This window comes from Bos taurus, chromosome 18, assembly GCF_002263795.3.
Source record: "Bos taurus isolate L1 Dominette 01449 registration number 42190680 breed Hereford chromosome 18, ARS-UCD2.0, whole genome shotgun sequence".
NCBI classification, from domain to species: Eukaryota; Metazoa; Chordata; class Mammalia; order Artiodactyla; family Bovidae; genus Bos; species Bos taurus.
This window is the reverse complement of record NC_037345.1, coordinates 61,173,163-61,194,691: the sequence shown is the minus strand read 5'-3', so window position 1 is coordinate 61,194,691 and position 21,529 is coordinate 61,173,163. Positions and strand designations below refer to the sequence as shown.

General features: G+C 44.2%; 1 protein-coding gene across 1 annotated transcript; it reads right to left on the bottom strand.

Annotated features, from left to right (window-relative positions):
• Positions 1–231: 231 nt before the first annotated feature.
• On the bottom strand, positions 232–14,356 carry LOC527385 (cationic amino acid transporter 3). Its single transcript, XM_024979353.2, is given in 12 exon segments — positions 232–6,981; positions 6,983–7,040; positions 7,452–7,560; positions 8,038–8,204; positions 8,402–8,598; positions 8,768–8,870; positions 8,973–9,112; positions 9,287–9,509; positions 9,679–9,791; positions 10,119–10,296; positions 12,052–12,210; positions 13,471–14,356. Coding segments are annotated over 12 exon segments (1,920 nt in total). The 5' UTR covers positions 13,898–14,356; the 3' UTR covers positions 232–6,935.
• Positions 14,357–21,529: the final 7,173 nt, after the last annotated feature.

Below are 21,529 nucleotides of genomic sequence, written 5' to 3'. Positions count from 1 at the left end.
GGGAGGCCAAGCATGCTGGAGTCAGTGGGGTCGCAAAGAGTCAGACACGACTGAGTGACTGAACTGAATACATAATCAGTAAGGATATGTTTGGAGCACAAAGAAATATAGCCATTATCTTGTATAACTTCTACTGGAGTATCATCTATAAAAATACCAAATCACTGTGCTGTATATTTGAAATTAATGTTATATGGTAAACCAATGACACTTTGATTTTTTTAAGTTAATAGCATTTTTTTATTTAAAAATATTTCATTTTAATTGGAGATACTTCAATTTTTTTAAAAAAAGTACTGGTATAACAAATAGTTCACAATTGTTTACTTCTTGTTTCTCAATACAAACTAAAGTTTCTAAGGGTTAAGAATTCTGATTAATATGTGTAATTAAAATGACTGAGATTACTAAGGCAAACATCTCTGCATGCAAGCAAATATTTCAAAGTTATCAGGAAACCCACTGAGACTTATAGATCTGAGTCCCCTCTTTGTCTTATGCTCTCTACCTGACCTGGCTAACATGAATCTACTGACCATTTGTTTTTCCATCTTCATGTGAATTGCCTTCCTTCCCTTTCAAGTCCCAGACCACTACCCCCAACACTCCCTTTAGTCTTTAACTGAAGACGGTATGGAAGGGAAAGGATTTGGTTATCCTGGCAAGTTGCTCAGTTTTCTTTGGTCTCTCCCCTTTATTGTTGTTCAGTCGCTCAGTCCAGAGACTGCAGCATGCCGGGCTTCCCTGTCCATCACCAACTCCCAGAGTTTGCTCAAAGTCATGTCCATTGAGTTTGGTGATGACATCCAACCATCCCATCCTCTGTCATCCCCTTTTCCTCCTGCCCTTGATCTTTCCCAGCATCAAGGTCATTTCCAATGAGTCGGCTCTTCCCATCAGGTGGCCAAAGTATTGGAGTTTCAGCTTCAATATCAGTCCTTCCAATGAATATTTAGGACTGATTTCCTTTAGGATGGACTGGCTGGATCTCCTTGCAGTCCAAGGGACTCTCAAGCATCGTCTCCAACACCACAGTTCAAAAGCATCAATTCTTCAGTGCTGAGCTTTCTTTATAGTCCAACTCTCACATCCAACATGACTACTGGAAAAAGCATAGCTTTGACTATATGGACCTTTGTCGGCAAAGTGATATCTCTTTTTTAATTCACTGTGAAGCCTTGTCATAGCTTTTCTTCCAAGGAGCAAGTGTCTTAATTTCATGGCTGCAGTCACTGTCTGCAGTGATTTTGGAGCCCAAGAAAATAAAATCTGCCATTTTTTCCATTGTTTCCCCATCTATTTGCCATGAAGTGATGGGACTGGATGCTGTGATCTTCATTTTTTGAATGTTGAGTTGTAAGCCAGCTTTTTCACTCTCCTCTTTCACCTTCATCACATTGTTGAGCTATCACTTGATTTTTGTCCCATTAAGCTATCTCATGTTAATTTAATCCTTAGACTGGCCAGAATAACCTGGAAGTGTTGATTCAATTTCTCATCAAGGCTCTTTTATGGGCGGTGTTCTGTGTTGCCTCTTATAGCACATTAATAGCACAGGATATCTGGTTGGCCCACAGCAGTAAGCGAAGAACAGAATCAGGTGATGTCAACCCCTTCCGACAAAGTTTCACCGGACAGTTTCAATCTCCATTAATTTCTTCCTAAGCCTGTACTGTCATGAGAACTAGCAAGGCAGTGATATTTATAACTCTGTTCATCCACCTCCATCTGTATTTTAATTCATCTAATATCTTGCTGCTCAGTTTCTTGACCTGTATCCCTCCTTCACTATTGCAGATGCTCATTCCCACAAACAACCCTCTAGTTCATTATTATCAATATCTTGAATGTGCATAATCTCGGTGTCAGACACTCTGTTCTAACCTGTCTATCCTTTTTCATTTCCTGTCTTTTAGTTTCACAAAATTGTAATCATTTATCAATAAATCATTACTTACTACTTCTTTCCCTCACCTTTGACAATGCAGGTGTTTTTTTGTTTTTCCAATTAAGAACTTTCCATCATCAACTCTACTGTGTAACTCCAGGAGTCTGTGACAGAAAAGTAAAGAGAAATAGTCATTTACAAAAGATTAGACTATGTCTCCATAAAGCTGGGGAAAAGAGAAAAGTGATCATTTTACCATGATGACATGATCCACTTTGTCTGTTATCTTCTCCTTTTCTTAGAGTCTACTTTGTCTGATGTAATATAGCCGCCTTAGCTTTCTTGTGTCACTGTTTGCAAGTGGATCTGCTCCCTTCCTTTTACTTCCAGCTTACCTCTGTCCTATATTTCAAGGGCAGCACTGGACACAGTATACAGTTACCTGCCTTTCCTCCCCAGACAGCCATCTGTGCATTTTTGCTAAAAAGAAGCACGAGGAGGAGCTTTGTATGTGCAGGTTAATATTTTATTTCTTTCTCCAGTAGCTGCTTCCATTGTTATACATTCTTTGTGAAATATCATCTTGCTGCACACTTACAAATCATGCCCTTTTTGTATGTGTATTGGGGTCTGAAAAGAATATTTAAAAATTATACATCATTACAGTCACTTATCCACTGGCAATAAATATAGGCCCCTAAATGCATTTCGTGGTGCAGGAGCAGTGAGCAGCAGAGGTGTGGCACAGGAGAGGCGAACAATCAGAGGAGATACCCCGCTTCTAAGGACAGGAAGTGGCGGCCGTGAGCAGATACCCCACCTCCAAGGTAAGGAGCAGTGGCTGCGCTTTGCTGGAGCAACTGTGAAGAGATACCCCATGTCCAAGCAGATGACACCACCCTTATGGCAGAAAGTGAACAAGAACTAAAAAGCCTCTTGATGCAAGTGAAAGAGGAGAGTGAAAAAGTTGGCTTAAAGCTCAACATTCAGAAAACTAAGATCGTGGCATCTGGTCCCATCACTTCATGGCAAGTAGATGGGAAAACAGTGAAAACAGTGACTGACTTTATTATTTTGGGCTCCAAATCACTGCAGATGGTGACTTCAGCCATGAATTAAAAGGCACTTACTCAGTGGAAGGAGAGTTATGACCCAACTAGACAGCATATTAAAAAGCAGAGACATTATTTTGCCAACAAAGGTCCATCTAGTCAAGGCTATGGTTTTTCCAGTAGTCATGTATGGATGTGAGAGTTGGACTATAAAGAAAGCTGAGTGCTGAAGCATTGATGCTTTTGAACTGTGGTACTGGAGAAGACTCTAGAGAGTCCCTTGGACTGTAAGGAGATCCAACCAGTCCATCCTAAAAGGGAACAGGCCTAGCTGTTCATTGGAAGAATTTATGTTGAAGCTGAAACTCCAATACTTTGGCCACTTGATGTGAAGAGCTGACCTATTTGAAAACACCATGATGCTGGGAAAGATTGAGGGCAGGAGGAGAAGGGGACAAGAGAGGATAAGATGGTTGCATGGCATCACTGACTCAATGAACATGAGTTTGGGTAAACTCCAGGTGTTGGTGATGGACAGGGAGGCCTGGTGTGCTGCAGTTATGGGGTTGCAAAGAGTAGGACATGACTGAGCAACTAAACTGAAGGCAAGAAAAACCCAAGTAAGATGGTAGGTGTTGAGAGAGGGCATCAGAGGGCAGACAGACTGAAACCACAATCACAGAAAACTAGCCAATCTGATCACATGGACCACAGCCTTGTCTAACTCAGTGAAACTAGGCCATACCCTGTGGGGCCACCCAAGACGGACGAGTCATGGTTGAGAGGTCTGACAGAATGTGGTCCACTGGTGAAGGGAATGGCAAACCACTTCAGTATTCTTGCCTTGAGAACCCCTTGAACAGTATGAAAAGGCCAAAAGATAGGACACTGAAAGATGAACTCCCCAGGTCGGGAGGTGCCCAATGTGCTACTGGAGATCAGAGGAGAAATAAATTCAGAAAGAATGAAGGGATGGAGCCAAAGCAAAAACAACACCAAGTTGTGGATGGGACTGGTGATAGAAGCAAGGTCCGATGCTATAAAGAGCAATATTACATAGGAACCTGTAATGTTAGGTCCATGAATCAAGGCAAATTGGAAGTGGTCAAACAGGAGATGGAAAGAGTGAACGTTGACATTCTAGGAATCAGCAAGCTAAAATGGACTGGAATGGGTGAATTTAACTCAGATGACCATTATATCTCCTACTGTGGGCAGGAATCCCTTAGAAGAAATGGAGTAGCCATCACGGTCAACAAGAGAGTCTGAAATGCAGTACTTGGATGCAATCTCAAAAACGATAAAATGATCTCTGTTTGTTTCCAATGCAAACCATTCAATATCATGGTAATCCAAGTCTATGCCCTGACCAGTAATGCTGAAGAAGCTGAAGTTGAACGGATCTATGAAGACCTACAAGACCTTTTAGAACTAACACACCCAAAAGATGTCCTTTTCATTATAGAGGACTGGAATGCAAAAGTAGGAAGTCAAGAAATACTTGGAGTAACAGGCAAATTTGGCCTTGGAGTACAGAATGAGGCAGGGCAAAGGTTAATCGAGTTTTGCCAAAAGAATGCACTGGTCATAGCAAACACCCTCTTCCAACAACACAAGAGAAGACTCTGCACATGGACATCACCAGATGGCCAACACCGAAAGCAGATTGATTATATTCTTTGCAGCCAAAGATGGAGAAGCTCTATACAGTCAGCAAAAACATGACCAAGAGCTGACTGTGGCTCAGATCATGAACTCCTTATTGCCAAATTCAGACTGAAGTTGAAGAAAGTGGGGAAAACCACTAAACCATTCAGGTATAACCTAAATTAAATCCCTATGATTAGACAGTGGAAGTGAGAAATAGATTTAAGGGACTAGATCTGATAGGCAGAGTTCCTGATGAACTATGGACAGAGGTTTGTGACACTGTACAGGAGACAGGGATCGAGACCATCCCCATGGAAAAGAAATGCCAAAAAGCAAAATGGCTGCCTGAAGAGGCCTTACAAATAGCTGTAAAAAGTAGAGAAGTGAGGAGCAAAGGAGAAAAGGAAAGATATACTCATTTGAATGCAGAGTTCCAAAGAATACCAAGGAGGGGTAAGAAAGCCTTCCTCAGTGATCAGTGCAAAGAAATAGAGGGAAACAATACAATGGTAAAGACTAGAGATCTCTTCAAGAAAATTAGAGACACCAAGGGAGCATTTCATGCAAAGATGGGTTCAATAAAGGACAGAAATGGTATGGACCTAACAGAAGCAGAAGATGTTAAGAAGAGGTGGTAAGAATACACAGAAAAGACTGTACAAAAAAGATCTTCATGACCCAGATAATCACGATGGTGTGATCACTCACCTAGAGCCAGATGTCCTGGAATATGAAGTCAAGTGGGCCTTAGGAAGCATCACTATGAACAAAGCTAGCAGAGGTGATGGAATTCCAGTGGAGCTATTTCAAATCCTGAAAGATGATGCTGTGAAAGTGCTGCACAATATGCCAGCAAATTTGGAAAACTCAGTAATGGCCACAGGACTGGAAAAGGTCAGTTTTCATTCCAATCCCAAAGAAAGGCAATGCCAAAGAATGTTCAAACTACTGCACAATTGCACTCATCTCACACAATAGTGAAGTAATGCTCAAAATTCTGCAAGCCAGGCTTCAGCAAAACATGAAGCGCGAACTTCCAGATGTTCAAGCTGGTTTAAGAAAAGGTAGAGGAACTGGAGATCAAATTGCCAACATCTGGTGGATCACTGAAAAAGCAAGAGAGTTCCAGAAAAACATCTATTTCTGCTTTATTGACTATGCTGAAGCCTTGACGGTGTGGATCACAATAAACTGTGGAAAATTCTGAAAGAGATGGGAATAGCAGGCCACCTGATCTGCCTCTTGAGAAACCTGTATGCAGGTCAGGAAGCAACAGTTAGAACTGGAAATGGAACAACAGACTGGTTCCAAATAGGGAAACGAGTATGTCAAGGCTGTATATTGTCACCCTGGTTATTTAACTTCTATGCAGAGTACATCATGAGAAACGCTGGGCTGGAAGAAGCACAAGCTGGAATTAAGATTGCTGGGAGAAATATCAATAACCTCAGATATGCAGATCACACCACCGTTAGGTAGAAATTGAAGAAGAACTAAAAAGCCTCTTGATGAAAGTGAAAGAGGAGAGTGAAAAAGTTGGCTTAAAGCTCAACATTCAGAAAACGAAGATCATGGCATCTGGTCCTGTCACTTCATGGCAAATAGATGGGCAAACAATGGAAACAGTGACTGACTTTATTTTTTTGGGCTCCAGAATCACTGCAGATGGTGATTGCAGCCATGAAATTAAAAGATGCTTACTCCTTGGAATGAAATTATGACCAACCTAGACAGAATATTAAAAAGCAGAAACATTATTTGATCAACAAAGGTCCATCTAGTCAAGGCTATGGTTTTTCCAGTAGTCATGTATGGATGAGAGAATTGGACTATAAAGAAAGCTAACGCAGAAGAATTGATGCTTTTGAACTGTGGTGTTGGAGAATATTCTCAAGAGTCCCTTGGATTGCAAAGACATCCAACCAATCCATCCTAAAGGAGATCAGTCCTGGGTCTTCATTGGAAGGAGTAATGTTGAAGCTGAAACTGCAATACTTTGGCCACCTTATTCGAAGAGCTGACTTATTTGAAAAGACCCTGATGCTAGGAAAGATTGAGGGCAGGAGGAGAAGGGGATGACAGAAGATGATATGGTTGCATGGCATCACCGACTCAATGGACATGAGTTTGGGTAGACTCTGGGAGTTGGTGATGGACAGGGAAGCCTGGTGTGCTGCAGTTCATAAGTCGGAAGAGTCGGACATGACTGAGCGACTGAACTGAACTGAACTGAAATGCATTGCACCTTCAAGTCCATAGAGCCTTAAAATGCCCCTTTAACCAGAAGATTCCTCTAGCATATGAAGAGATTCCACATGGCATTTATGTCCTGTGGTTAAGATGATTCAGCAGCAGGGATGCTTGAGTGAAGAGTTTGGGAGGTGGAGGCTGTTGCTTCTAGTTCTCCTCCAGGCTATGTCGGATCCCATAGCCAAAGTATATGGCAAATCCTAGTAGGGAAATGAGACGATGAGAAGGGAAAGTAGGTACTCTCCTTACTGATACACAGTCGTGTACATGCTCGTGTGCATGCTCAGTCCCTCAGTCGTGACTGACTCTTTTGTGACCCCATGGACCATAGCCCTCCAGGCTCCTCTGTCCATGAGATTCTCCAATGAAGCGTACTGGAGTGGGCTGCTATTTCCTCCTCCAGGGGATCCTCCTGACCCAGGGATCGAGCCCATGTCTCTTACATTTCCTGCATTGGCAGGTGGATTTTTTACCACTGAGACACCAGGGAACCCCACACTTGCTCACTAGGTCTCCTATGAGGGTATCTGACACAGAATAGGGGAGTGATGTTAGGAAGAGGATGGGGATCAGTCAACTGAGAGAACTCTTAATCCCAGAAAATCACTTACCAATGGCATTCCAGACACTGAATTGGATCCAGGCCCCAGAAGTCATCTGCATCATCAGATAAACGTTCAGAAAGATGCTCACCAGTGGGAGGACAGGCAGAGCAGGGACCTGTGGGCAGAGTCAGTTCATCCCTGAACACAGCCCAGATGTTGGAAAAGGAGCCTGCAACCCACATGTGGGCAGGAAGACTCCAGTCCTATTGAAGCTGTGTGTTCAGTGCCTACTGAAACTGGGTATGTGAAGCACTGAGTGTGGATCAGGGAAGGGTCCATTGATTTGAGCAATTTCCTATCTTCCCACGTTCAGTAAAGGGTGTTTAGACCTCAAAACAGATAGACTTCATTCACTCAAGGTGGATAGTTTGGGCACAAAAGGTCACCTACTTTTAAAAAATTAATTAACGAATTAATTTGGCTGTGTCAGAACTGAGTTGTGGCCCAAAGGCTTCTCTAGTTGTGGGTCATGGGCTTATTTGCCCTGCAGCATACTGGGTATTTTGTTCCCCCACAAGGAATCCAACCTACATCCCCTGCATGGCTAGGTATATTTTTAACCACTGGACCACCAGGGAAGTCCCTCACCTACCCTGAATGGAAGAGGAGAGGGGCTCTGGCGCTGCCTCCAGATGATGATCGTGACCCCAATGATGAGCAGCAGCAGCAGCACAGCCACTGTTGTGAGCACGGGGTCTCCAGAGAACAACTGGCTGGGCCACTGGGCCAGGATCAGGCTCAGGATGATCAGCAGGAGAACTGCAAGGGTCAAGGTGGAGGAAAACAGGCTGGACCCAGAAGACAAAGATATCAGGACCTCGGGCCACACCCTCCCCAGGCTGCCCACATCAGGAAGGGGCATCATTTTTCTACTACTTCGTAACTGAAAAAGACACATATTTCCAGCCTGTCCTGTCAATTTCAGAATACCACCAAAGAGAAGTCCCATTGCTCACCAAGCAGGAAGGCACATCCATAGACAATCTGGCCAGATTTCCGGGTGGGGATGGTGCTGGTAGGGAACCACAGACTCTTCAGAATGTTTGAGTTTCCTGCTTCAGATACAAGCTCTGAAATGTTTTCTTCAACTTTAAGTTTCATCTCAATTTCCTCCTCTGTTTTCTCCTTGCTGAACTTCTGATCTGGCTGGTACCTGAGTGAGAGGATATTAAGGCAATATTAACAACAGACCATATACTCATCCATCATCAGAGAGTTTAATCCAACTCTTTCCCAACTTCAGCAGAGCAGGACATAAAGCTAGAAGAGTCTTAGCTCCCCTTGAGTCCACGACCCCCAGCCAAGGTGTAGCGGAATCTCACCTGAGGGCAAGCACAGAGAGAGCCACCAGGGAGTAAGCAAGCAGGGTCCCGATTGATAGGAGGTCCACCAGATCGCTGAACTTGAAGAGTAACGCCATGACCGCTAGGATGAGGGCACAGACAAGGTGGGGAAGGGAGTGAGAAACAGCCGGAAATATCAAAGGTAAGGAAATGATCAAACAAGGGATGGGTTTTGTTTATTCACCTGCAAGGTTTCCAGAAGACATGATGGCCATGACAGGGGTGCCTGTGTGGGCATGGATCTGGGCAAGTCCCCGAAAAAGGAGTCCATCCTCTGCCATCACGTATATCACCTGAGGCATGGGGAACATATCACCTAGGAGACTGGAAAGGAAAATGGAAATGTAGATAAGGACATGGAGAGACAGGAAGGGAGGACCGGGTCTTCCATGATGTAGTCTACATGGTGCCAGGTGTCCTTCCTTCTCGTCTCTAAATCCGAAGGGCTGGGATACCAGAGCATCTGACAGTCAGTGGGGGGAAAGCCATGATACTGACCTGGATGTAAGAGCACAGAGGGTGCCAACAGCCACAACATATCTGGCAGGGCCCCACCCAACAAGGAGGAAAGCCTCTGGCAAGGGGTTCTCAGGATGAATCTGGTAGTAGGGCACCATGAGGGTGAGTGCTGCTGAGACACCAAAGCACACCAAAAAGCAGATGAAGATCGTGATCATGGTGCTCACGGGGATGGACCGCTGAGGATTTAGGGCTTCTTCCCCTGCAGGATGCGTAGATGTACTAGGTTAGGAAAACACAGGGAGCGAAAGCACAATATCCCCTTTCCTCTTGCACCATCAAAAGCAGCTTATCCTTCTTCCGACCCCTGTGCCCAAGGGCAGCCTAATCTGTGGCCAAACCTCTGATGAGAAGCACAGTGACTATATTACCTTTAGTGACAATGGCATCAAAACCAATAAACATGTAGAAACACATAGCTGCTCCCTGGAGAATCCCATCAAAACCAAAAGGTACAAACCCTCCGGAACCCAGAGGGCCCAACCTATGGTGAGAGAAGGAATGAGGAAGAACATGGGTGAGGTGAGTTCAGCCATCTCTACTGGACTCTTCCCTTCATACCCCAAGTGCTGGACTCCAGGACCCCCATCACTGAGATCCATCAGCCCAGGTCTCTTTGGTGGTGGTTTACTCATTTAGTCATGAGTGACTCTTTCGACCCCATGGGCTGTAGCCTGCCAGGCTCCTCTGTCCATGGGATTATCCAGGTAAGAATGCTGGAGTGGGTTGCCACACTTTAGTCCCCACCAGATTTCCAGGCTTGCACCCACTTTCACACAAGTGTCGCTATGGACAAGAGAACCCTCCTAACCTAGAGGTGCCAATGGATTCAGATGTGTTCAATGTGTAGTCCTGTTCCGTGAGCTTCCAGTTGTGCAGGTCTCCCTTAACAAAACCAGAGATGATGACGAAGCTGAGAACCAAAACGTTGATGCCTGTGAACACTCTGTACAGCAGGGTTGACTCAGGAGCTCCCAGAACCAGTAGTCCTGTGGGAAAGATGGAATATGAGACATCCAGAATAACCAAATCCCTAGAGACAGAAAGCAGACCAGTGGCTACAGTGTCAGGAGGGCTGATGGTGGTGGATAGATAGACAGTGACTGCTCAGTGGGTGCAGGGTTTCCTTTGGTTGTGATGCAACTGTTCAGAACTAGATAGGGGTGATGGTTATACAACAATGTGAAGGTACGAAGTCCCACTAAATACACTTTAAGGTAGCTTGTTTCTTACTGCGGCAGTCATCTCACAGTAGACATGTCTATCAAATCATCATGTGGTACACTTTAAACTTATACAATGTTGGATGCCAGTTAACTAATTTGGGAGAAATAATTAAATGGTTAATTTTATGCTATGTAAATTTTCTCTCAATTAAAAAAAAAGTGTGGTCTCAGTACAGAGGAAGAAACTTGTCAGTCTAAGTAAATACTTCTCAGCTGGGAGTGGTTTTGTTCCCCAAGGGACTGTTGGCAACGTCTGGAGACATTCTCTTTTTGTTGTTTTGGGTTCATTTTTTGGCCATGCCATGGTTTGTAGGATGTCCATTCCCTTGCCACGGATGAACCCGGGCCTTGGCAGTGAAAACCCAGAATCCTAACAACTAAACCACCAGATACACAAATGATACCACCCTTATAACAGAGGGTGAAGAGGAACTGAAGAGCCTCTTGATGAAAGTCAAAGAGGAGAGTGAAAAGGCTGGCTTAAAACTCAACATTCAAAAAACTAAGATCATGGCATCTGGTCCCATCACTTCATGGGAAATAGATGGGGCAACAGTGGAAACAGTGTCAGACTTTATTTTTTTGGGCTCCAAAATCACTGCAGATGGTGACTGCAGCCATGAAATTAAAAGATGCTTACTCCTTGGAAGGAAAGTTATGACCAACCTAGATAGCATATTCAAAAGCAGAGACATTACTTTGCCAACAAAGGCCCATCTAGTCCAAGCTATGGTTTTTCCAGTAGTCATGTATGGATGTGAGAGTTGGACTATAAAGAAAGCTGAGCACTCAAGAATTGCTGCTTTTGACCTGCTGTGTTGGAGAAGACTCTAGAGAGTCCCTTGGACTGCAAGGAGATCCAACCAGTCCATCCTAAAGGAAATCAGTCCTGAATATTCACTGGAAGGACTGATGCTGAAGCTGAAACGCCAATATTTTGGTCACATGATGCAAAGAACTGACTCACTGGAAAAGACCCTGATGCTTGGAAAGATTGAAAGCAGGAGGAGAAGGGGATGAGAGAGGGTGAGATGGTTGGATGGCATGACTGACTCAATGGACATGAGTTTGAGCACGCTCCGGGAGTTGGTGATGGACAGGGAAGCCTGGCGTGCTGCACTCCATGGGGTTGCAAAGAGTTGGACATGACTGAGCAACTGGTCTGAGGTGAAGCCACCAAGAAACTCCCTGGAGACATTCTGATTGTCACAGTTTGGGTGGTTGGTGTCACCCATATCTACTGAACATAGTTCATAGATGTTATACATGCAACAATGATTAAATTAAGAAAACCCTGCAGTCACAGGTTAGCCCCCACACCCAGGCTGTTCCAGCCTAGAAGATCAGTAATGCCAAGGGTGGGAAATAACGGTCTATGTCTTGCCTTCCTGTCTCTCATACCGCAGACCATTCTTCCCAGCTCTAATCCCCTACCATGCTGCTACCCCAAGCCTTCCACACCCCTTTTCCCCCTCCACACCCACCCTTCCCGTCCTATCATGAAAATCCCCAGCTTACCAGTGAGAAGCAGCAACATGGCCAGTGCAACAAAATCTGGGTACGTGGCCAGGAAGTAGGGCATATATGGAGAGAAAATTCCCTCTAACGCCTGAGAGATGTGGTTCCCAATCAGGCTGTCGAAGGTGTGGCTCCAGGCCTTGGCCACACTTGCAACGGCTGCAGCAGCAGCAGAAGGAACATTTGTTAACAAACCTAAATTGAAGCCCTCATGTGCCATAGGATATATTTTGGGGGAAAATTACAAAATACTGATGCTGAGCAGGGCTCTGTGGGACTCTGGGCACAGAGGCCTTTTTGTCCCCCATTTCTTGTAGGCAAAACTCCAGCCTCCATGACCTTCCCTGAGTTCCAAAGGACAGATTCAAAGAGTTGCTAATCAAGGCAGGGAGGCCAAGAAACCATCTGAGGCAAGATTAAAGGGAACATGGAAGCTCATCAATATTAGGTGGTTTGTTGGTTGCTTTCCTGATGGTCCAGTGGTTAAGAATCTGCCTTGCAATGAAGGGATTCATGTTCGATTCCTGGTCAGGGAACTAAGATCCCATGTGGCACAGAGCAACTAAACGCAAGCATCACTACTAGAGTCCATGCCCCACAGTGAAAGATCCTGTGTGCTGTAGCTAAGACCTGACACAGTCAAATAAATAAATATTCAAGAAAAGAAAGAAAGAAGGAAAAACTTCAAAAAAAAAATTAGGAGACCTGACCACCTGAGACTCTGTACATACCGTGAGCTTGTCAGGATAGCTCTGACCAGGAGCCCTGACTATATAGTCTCTCCCTGTTCCACGGGAAGTGGGGACACTGTTATTAAGGCACTATCCTACTGTGTTCCCCCTTTGCTTGGCAAAGAAATAAAGCCATTCTCTCCTTCTCCTTCATGACTCTCTCTGTATTTCTGTTTGGTGTTGGTGCACAGAGAGCCAAGATTTTGCATCAATACCTACTCTCAAAGAGTTCTTCATGAGGTGGGGGGAGTAGGTACAAATGATCACCAAATAGGTCAACTATTAACACATTAGCAGGTGATCAATGTTACATAAGAAACAGTGAAGTGGGAACAGGAAAGATGGGAGACAAGGGTTGAAATCTTAAATGAAGTGGTAAAGGGAAATCCCATGAATGCAACAACTGAGCAGAGATGTCAATATAGTGAGGGGAGGAGCCTGTGGGACACCCCTCCCTCTCACCCACCCCCAACAGTTCCCTTTCCTCTGGGTTCTTGGTCCATCATTTAAGGAAGCAGGACAAAGCTGAGTAGAATGAAGTTGTGGAGTTTTCCTGACACTATTACCCTCCTCCTCCTCTAATAAAGTGAAAGCACTTTCACAAAGTGCTCCTGAATGCCCGAAGACCCAATCCTGACTCCCAAATTTCTGATCTCAAGCCCCACACCTTTTCCACTCATCATCTCACCAATCACATAAGCTAGTATGAGGTTCCAACCAGTGACAAAAGCCCACAGTTCTCCCACACTGATGTAGCTGTAGAGATGCGCAGAACCGGTCCATGAGACCCGTGTCCCAAACTCGGCATAGCAGAGCCCGGACAACACAGAAGACAGGGCGGCCACCAAGAAGGAGATGACGATCGCTGGTCCAGCGATGAACATGGCCACTTCTCCCACCAGGATGTACACGCCGGCCCCCAGGGTGCTGGCCACACCCAAGACCACCAGGTCAAGGGTGTTCAGGTGAGGGGCCTTGGGACTCTCAGACCCCTTAGTGGGCTTCAACTGTCACCTTCGAACCAGCTTCTGACCAAACTGGTGAACATCCTGACATCGCATCCTAGACAGAGTTGAGGAAGTAAGATCTGCTGAGAAAACAAGACACAAAGCCATCAAGAATGTTATCCACCCTTGGTCCTGGGAGTTTCACAGATGAACAGTGTGATGGGGACCAGGTGGTCAAAGGACAATTGGCCAAGTTCTCCATCTGTGAGCTTTGGTTTCTTAAACATAAAGAAGGCTCTTAATATGATTCAAAGTTACTAGAAAGTTTGCTTAAAGAGAAGTGAAGGTGAGCAGATTATGTCTCCCCCAAATGTCCCACTTTGGCACACAGGTTGCTTTGAGCTACAGTCAATTAAGACCCAACAGACTCAGGAGTAGTTCTTTGTCTCTCCTTTAACTGCTTAAATAATGTAGATTAGGAGACTTATGCCAGGAAGAGAGTCATTTACCAGGGATAGCCTTTTATCTCAGAAAGACTTACCTGTTTGGAGCAGCAAATGTTTGCTTCCCAAGCACTAGCTCTTCCCATCCTCCTGTGGGTTGTCTTCCTCCCTTTTGACGCCTCAGATCCTTAACCCCTTCTCCTTAGCTCGGCGTGGGGGAGGGCATATAAGCCTCAAATGCCTGTCTTTGAGCCTCTGAGTTTTCATGGAGCTCCAATACATAACAAGTTAAACTTGTTAATCTAACTTATGACAATTTAATTATTAGACCAGTCAAAGCACCTGATAAAGGAAAGTTTTCTGCTCCTACAGAAGCAAAGGCTTCCAGCAAAGTGCCAGGCACAGAGTAGCTGCTTAGTTGGTACGAGTTGAGTGGATAAGAATGCTGACTTTTGAATAGAAATCTGTCGGTTGGTTCAAATTTCACTCTGCTACATATTAGCTTATCTGATTCTGCACAAGCTACATACCACTGTTTGTCTTCCTGTACTCAATCTCTGGGTCAGGAAGTTCCCCAGGAGAAGGGAATGAAAACCCACTCCAGTAGAGTTGCCTGGAGAATTCCATAGGCAGAAGAGGAAGTGTCCATGGGGTCATAAAGAGTTGGACAATACTGAGAGACAGGATGGGAAAGACTAGAGAACACTTCAAGAAAATTAGAGATACCAAGGAAACATTTCATGCAAAGATGGGCTCAATAAAGGACAGAAATGGTATGGATCTAATAGAAGCAGAAGATATTAAGAAGAGGTGGCAAGAATACACAGAAGAGCTGTGCAAAAAAGAACTTCACACCCCATATAATCACGATGGTGTGATCACTCACCTAGAGCCAGACATCCTGGAATGTGAAGTCAAGTGGGCATTAGAAAGCATCACTAAAAACAAAGCTAGTGGAGGTGATGGAATTACAGTTGAGCTATTTCAAATCCTGAAAGATGATGCTGTGAAAGTGCTGCACTCAATATGCCAGCAAATTTAGAAAACTCAGCAGTGGCCACAGGACTGGAAAATGTCAGTTTTCATTCCAATCCCAAAAAAAGGCAATGCCAAAGAATGCTCAAATTACCACACAATTGCACTCATCTCACACATTAGTAAAGTAATGCTCAAAATTCTCCAAGCCAGGCTTCAGCAATGAACTTCCAGATGTTCAAGCTGATTTTAGAAAAGGCAGAGGAGCCAGAGATCAAATTGCCAACATCCACTGGATCATCAAAAAGCAAGAGAGTTCCGGAAAAATATCTACTTCTGCTTTATTGACTATGCAAAAGCCTTTGTCTGTGTGGATCACAATAAACTGTGGAAAATTCTGAAACACCTGGGAATACCAGACCACCTGACCTGCCTCTTGAGAAATCTGTATGCAGGTCAGGAAGCAACCAGTTATAACTGGACATAGAACAACAGACTGGTTCCAAATAGGAAAAGGAGTTCGTCAAGGCTGTATACTGTCACCCTGCTTATTTAACTTCTATGCAGAGTACATCATGAGAAATGCTGGGCTGGAAGAAGCACAAGCTGGAATCAAGATTGCCGGGAGAAACCCAATAACCTCCGATATGCAGATGATACCACTTTTATGGCAGAAAGTGAAGAGTAACTAAAAAGCCTCTTGATGAAAGTGAAAGAGGAGAGTGAAAAAGTTGGCTTAAAGCTCAACATTCAGAAAACGAAGATCATGGCATCCGGTTCCCATCACTTCATGGGAAATAGATGGGGAAACAGTGGAAACACTGTCAGACTTTATTTTGGGGGGGCTTCAAAATCACTGCAGATAGTGATTGCAGCCATGAAATTAAAAGACGCTTACTCCTTGGAAGGAAAGTTATGACCAACCTAGATAACATATTCAAAAGCAGAGACATTACTTTGCCAACAAAGGTCCATCTAGTCTAGGCTATGGTTTTTCCAGTGGTCATGTATGGATGTGAGAGTTGGACAGTGAAGAAAGCTGAGTGCCGAAGAATTGATGCTCTTGAACTGTGGTGTTGGAGAAGACTCTTGAGAGTCCCTTGGACTGCAAGGAGATCCAACCAGTCCATTCTGAAGGAGATCAGCCCTGGGATTTCTTTGGAAGGAATGATGCTAAAGCTGAAACTCCAGTACTTTGGCCACCTCATGCGAAGAGTTGACTCATTGGAAAAGACTCTGATGCTGGGAGGGATTAGGGACAGGAGGAGAAGGGGACGACAGAGGATGAGATGGCTGGATGGCATCACCGACTCGATGGACATGAGTTTGAGTGAACTCCGGGAGATGGTGATGGACAGGGAAGCCTGGCGTGCTGCAATTCATGGGGTCACAAAGAGGTGGACATGACTGAGGGACTGAACTGAACTGAACTGATCGACTAACACTTTCACTTTCACGCCATAAAACAGGGAACTTTATTATCATCATTATTCCCTCCCTTCTTTGATATGCTTGAAGTGATCCTTTAGGAGCCTGATGATCAGAGCTCAGACTCCACACGTATCTTCAACAAGGATCCTGAAACTTGTTATCTTCCTGTTTCATCAGTCACAGAGTGACATGGAATAGGAACTCGGCTTTGCTGCCGAAGGAGATGGAATTTGTAGGAGGGACAGATTGTGGCCCAGCTCAGTCAAAGCATCAAACCAGAGTGGCGTCCCAACTGGAGGGAGGGACTAACCTTCATTCTGAATCAGAAATGACAGGACTCTGTTTCCTGCTCCTTTGGGGCATGAAGTGTCCCCTCACTACACTGGTCTGCAGGGCTAGGATGACCCAGTGACCACAAGTTACTGCCATGGGATTTCTGCCTGTGATACTCCAAAGTCCAAGTTTAGCATTTTGGTTAAGAATAAACATTCAAAGAGCCAGGAAAGTATGGTTGGAATCTTGATACCACCTGTGCCTTTGAACAATTCATTTACTTCTCTGGTCCTCTGTTTCCCTCTTGTTTAAATTGGCTGATGAACCATGGTGCACAGTTAGTAGGAATGTAAAATGGTGCAGCTGCTATGGTGGTTCCTCCAAAAACTAAAAATGCATTTACTATGTGATCCAGCAATTTCTCCTGTGGGTGTACAGCCAAGAGAACTGAAAATAGGATCTCAAAGAAATATTTGTACACCCATACTCATAGCAGCATTATTGGAAGTTGGAATCAGCCCAGGGTACATATAGGAAGAAACAATATACACAATGTTGTCTATAAATATCGGGATATTATTCAGCACAAAAAAGGCAGGAAATTCTGGGCCATGCTACAATGTGGAAGGACCATTGGGACATTATGATAAGTGATTTCACAGTCACAGAATGACAAATATGTCTATTTCTTCCTGTGTGAAGTTCCTAAAGTAGTCAAATTTAGAGGTAGAAAGGAAAAAATAGTTGTTTCTCCAGGGCTGGGGTGAAGGGAAAAACAGAGAGTTATTGCTAAATGCGGACACAGTTTCAAGTTTACAAGATGAGAAGAGTGTTTGAGATTGGATGCACAACAATTTAAATATATTCAACATTGCTTAACTGTACACTTAAAATGGTTAAGATGGTAAATTTTATGTTATGTGTGTTTTACCACCACTTTCCTAAACTGCTGCCCATGGTAAATAATAAAGCCGGCTTCACAGTGTTGCTGTTAGTAGCAAACCTCAACATGATATAATATAAATTACTGAACAGTCGCCCCTCAGGAATACCCACATCCGTGGGTGCTCGAGTTCCTCCTAATCACCCCTACATCTGCAGACACAAAGAGCAGACAGTACAGTGAGGAGTGAAGTCAGTGGTGCACATGTCACATTCACTGTGCGAGCATAATTACTGTTTGTACATGAGTCAAAGTAGTCTTATATGTAAGGACACTGATCCAGTCACTCCCCATCCCCGGCACACAAACATACACTTCTCTTTTCACCTGCATCAGTAGGTCCCAGCTCCTGCTTTCATCTGGAAAATCGGTCTGATACCCCACCCCCACCCCGTACTCTGGGGTTGCAGAGGTCTCTGTGGGAGCATGTGAACTCAGCGCTCAGTCTCCCACAGAAGACGATGACCCAAGACTTACTGGATCCTTGGAGCAGTGCCTGGAGCACTGGGTCAGTCAGGGAGGCTGAGGGTAAGCTGTGCAGGGCTGGAGCTAAGACATCTCCAAGAACCAAAGTGGGGAGTCGTGAGCACAGAAGATAGTCCTCACCCCTGGGTTGTTGGGGTGGAGATGGGGTTGGGCGGGTGTGGAGCAACTGCAGTGTTGTTATCAGCCCTTGACCCTTATGTGGTTACCCTTGGGGGGATTCTGAGAGGGCTTTTTTTTTTTATTGTGGTAAAACACACATAACTTAAAGTTGACCATTTTAACCATCATTAAGTCTCCATATCAGTAGTAGTAAGTGCATACACACTTTGTACAACCAAAGCCCAGGACTTTTTTCACCTTGCAGAACTTCAGCTCTGTACCCATTCATCAGCAACTCCCTCTTTCTCCTGCACCAGTTCAGTTCAGTTTGCTCAGGCGTGTCCAATTCTTTGTGACCCTGTGGACTGCAACACACCAGGCTTCCCTGTCCATCACCAACTCCTGGAGCTTGCTCAAACTCATGTCCACTGAACTGGGGATGCCAACCAACCATCTCCTCCTCTGTCATCCCCTCCTCCTCCTGCCTTCATGCTTTCCCAGAATCACAGTCTTTTCCAATGAGTCATTTCTTTGCATCAGGTGGCCAAAGTATTGGAACTTCAGCTTCAGCATCAGTCCTTGCAATGAATATTCAGGACTGATTTCCTTTAGGATGGACTGGTTGGACCTCCTTGCAGTCCAAGGGACTCTCAAGAGTCTTCTCCAACACCACAGTTCAAAAGCATCAATTCTTTGGCACTCAGCTTTTTTATGGTCCAGCTCTCACACACATACATGACTACTGGAAAAACCATAGATTTGACTAGATGGACTTTGTCAGTAAAATAATGTCTCTGCTTCATAATATGCTGTCTAGGTTGGTCATACAGGTTCATCCAAGGAGCAAGCATCTTTTACTTTCCTGGCTGCCATAACCATGTGCAGTGATTTTGGAGACCAAGAAAATAAACTCTTTCACTGTTTCCATTGTTTCCGCATCTGTTTGCCAGGAAGTGATGGGGCGGATGCCAGGATCTTCCTTTTTTGAATGCTGAGTTTGAAGCCAGGTTTTTCACTCTCCTCTTTCACCTTCATCAAGAGGCTCCTTATTCCTTTTCACTTTCTGCCATAAGGGTAGTCTCATCTGCATATCTGAGGTTATGGATATTTCTCCCAGCAATCTTGATTCCAGCTTGTGCTTCATCCAGCTCTGCATTTCACATGATGTACTCTGCATATAAGTTAAATAAGCAGGGTGATAATATACAGCCTTGATATACTTCTTTCCTAAATTGGAACTTGTCTGTTTATCCATGTATGATTCTAACTGTTGCTTCTTGACCTGCATACAGATTTCTCAAGAGGCAAGTCAGTTGGCCTAGTATTCCCATCTCTTTAAGAATTTTCCACAGTTTGTAGTGATTCACATAGTCAAAGACTTTAGGTAGTCAATGAAACAGTAGTAAATGTTTTCTGGAATTCTCTTGCTTTTTCTATGATCCAATGAATGTTGGCAATTTGATCTCTGGTTCCCCTGCCTTTTCTAAATCAAACTTGAACATCTGGAAGTTCTTGTTTCACACACTGTTGAAGCCTACATTGGAGAATTTTGAGCATTACTTTGCTAGTATGTGAAATCAGTGCAATGGTGCAGTAGTTTGAACATTCTTTGGCTGTGCCTTTCTTTGAGATTGCAATGAAAACTGATCTTTTCCAGTCCTGTGGCCACTGCTGAGTTTTCCAAATTTGCTGGCATATTAAGTGCAGCACGTTCACAACTGCGATCAAAACTATCCTCAAGAAAAAGAAATGCAAAAAGGCAAAATGGTTGTCTGAGGAGGCCTTACCAATAGCTGAGAAACCAAGAGAAAGGCAAAGGAGAAGAGGAAAGATATATCCATCTGAATGCAGAGTTCCAAAGAATAGCAAGGAGAAATAGGAAAGCCTACCGAAGTGTTCAACGCAAAGAAATAGAGGAAAACAATAGAATGGGAAAGATCAGAGATCTCGTCTAGAAAATTAGAGATACCAAGGGAATATTTCATGCAAAGATGGACACAATAAAGGACAAAAATGGTATGGACCTAACAGAAGCAGAAGATATTAAGAGGAGGTGACAAGAATACACAGAAGAACTATACAAAAAAGATCTTCATGACCCAGATAACCACGATGGTGTAATCACTCACCTAGAGCCAGACATCCTGGAGTGTGAAGTGAAGTGGGACTTAGGAAGCAGCACTACGAACAAGGCTAGTGGAGATGATGGAATTCCAGCTGAGCTTTTCTCCTCCACCAGTTCCTGGAAATTACCCTTCTCCTCTCTGTCTTGATGAATGTGACCACTCCAGATACTCCATTTAAGTGGAATCACAGAATATTTGTCCTTTCCTGTCAGGTTTATTTCACTTAGAAGAATGAGTTCCTGAGGTTCCTTCATGTTGTAGTATGTGTCAGAATCCCCTTCCTTTTTAATGATAAATAATACTCGATTATTTGTGCTTGCCACATCGGTTCATCAATTTCTCAGTCAGTGGGCACTTGGATTGCTCTCATGCTTTAGTTATTGTGAATAACACTGCTGTGAACATGGGTGTGCAAATACCTCTTTCAGGGCATGCTTTAAATTCTTCTGGGTATATCTTCAGAGGTAGAATTGCTGGATCATGGGGTTCTAAGATTTTTATCTGCTGGTGATGGAGAAAATGTTCACATATTGAGGGGAGGTCAATTTGGCTTATACATGGTTCAGCCTGAACTGTGTGTGAACCAAGGCTGCATTGTCCAACCCTCACAGCTCATCTAATTTAACCCTTGGGGTAAAGAACATCTGTTTTGAAGATAAGGATGAGTAACTCCCTTCTCATGGGCTTCCCAGGTGGCTCAGTGGTAAAGAATCCGCCTGCCAAGCAGAAGACACCAGTTTGATCCCTGAGTCAGGAAGATCCCCTGGAGGAGGATATGGCAACCCACTCCAGTATTCTTACCTGGAGAATCCCATGGACAGGGGAGCCTGGCAGGCTACAGTCCATGGGGTCGCAAAGGGTGAGACTTGATTTTGTAAACACACACACCACTAAGACAGGCTTACTGATTGATTCTGACAGAATTGAGAGAATCTTGGCTTTTTCAATTCTAAGAATAAAGAAATCTCTCAGGGGGGTTCCAACTAAGTGGACATGAGTTTGAACAAACTCCAGGAGATAGTGA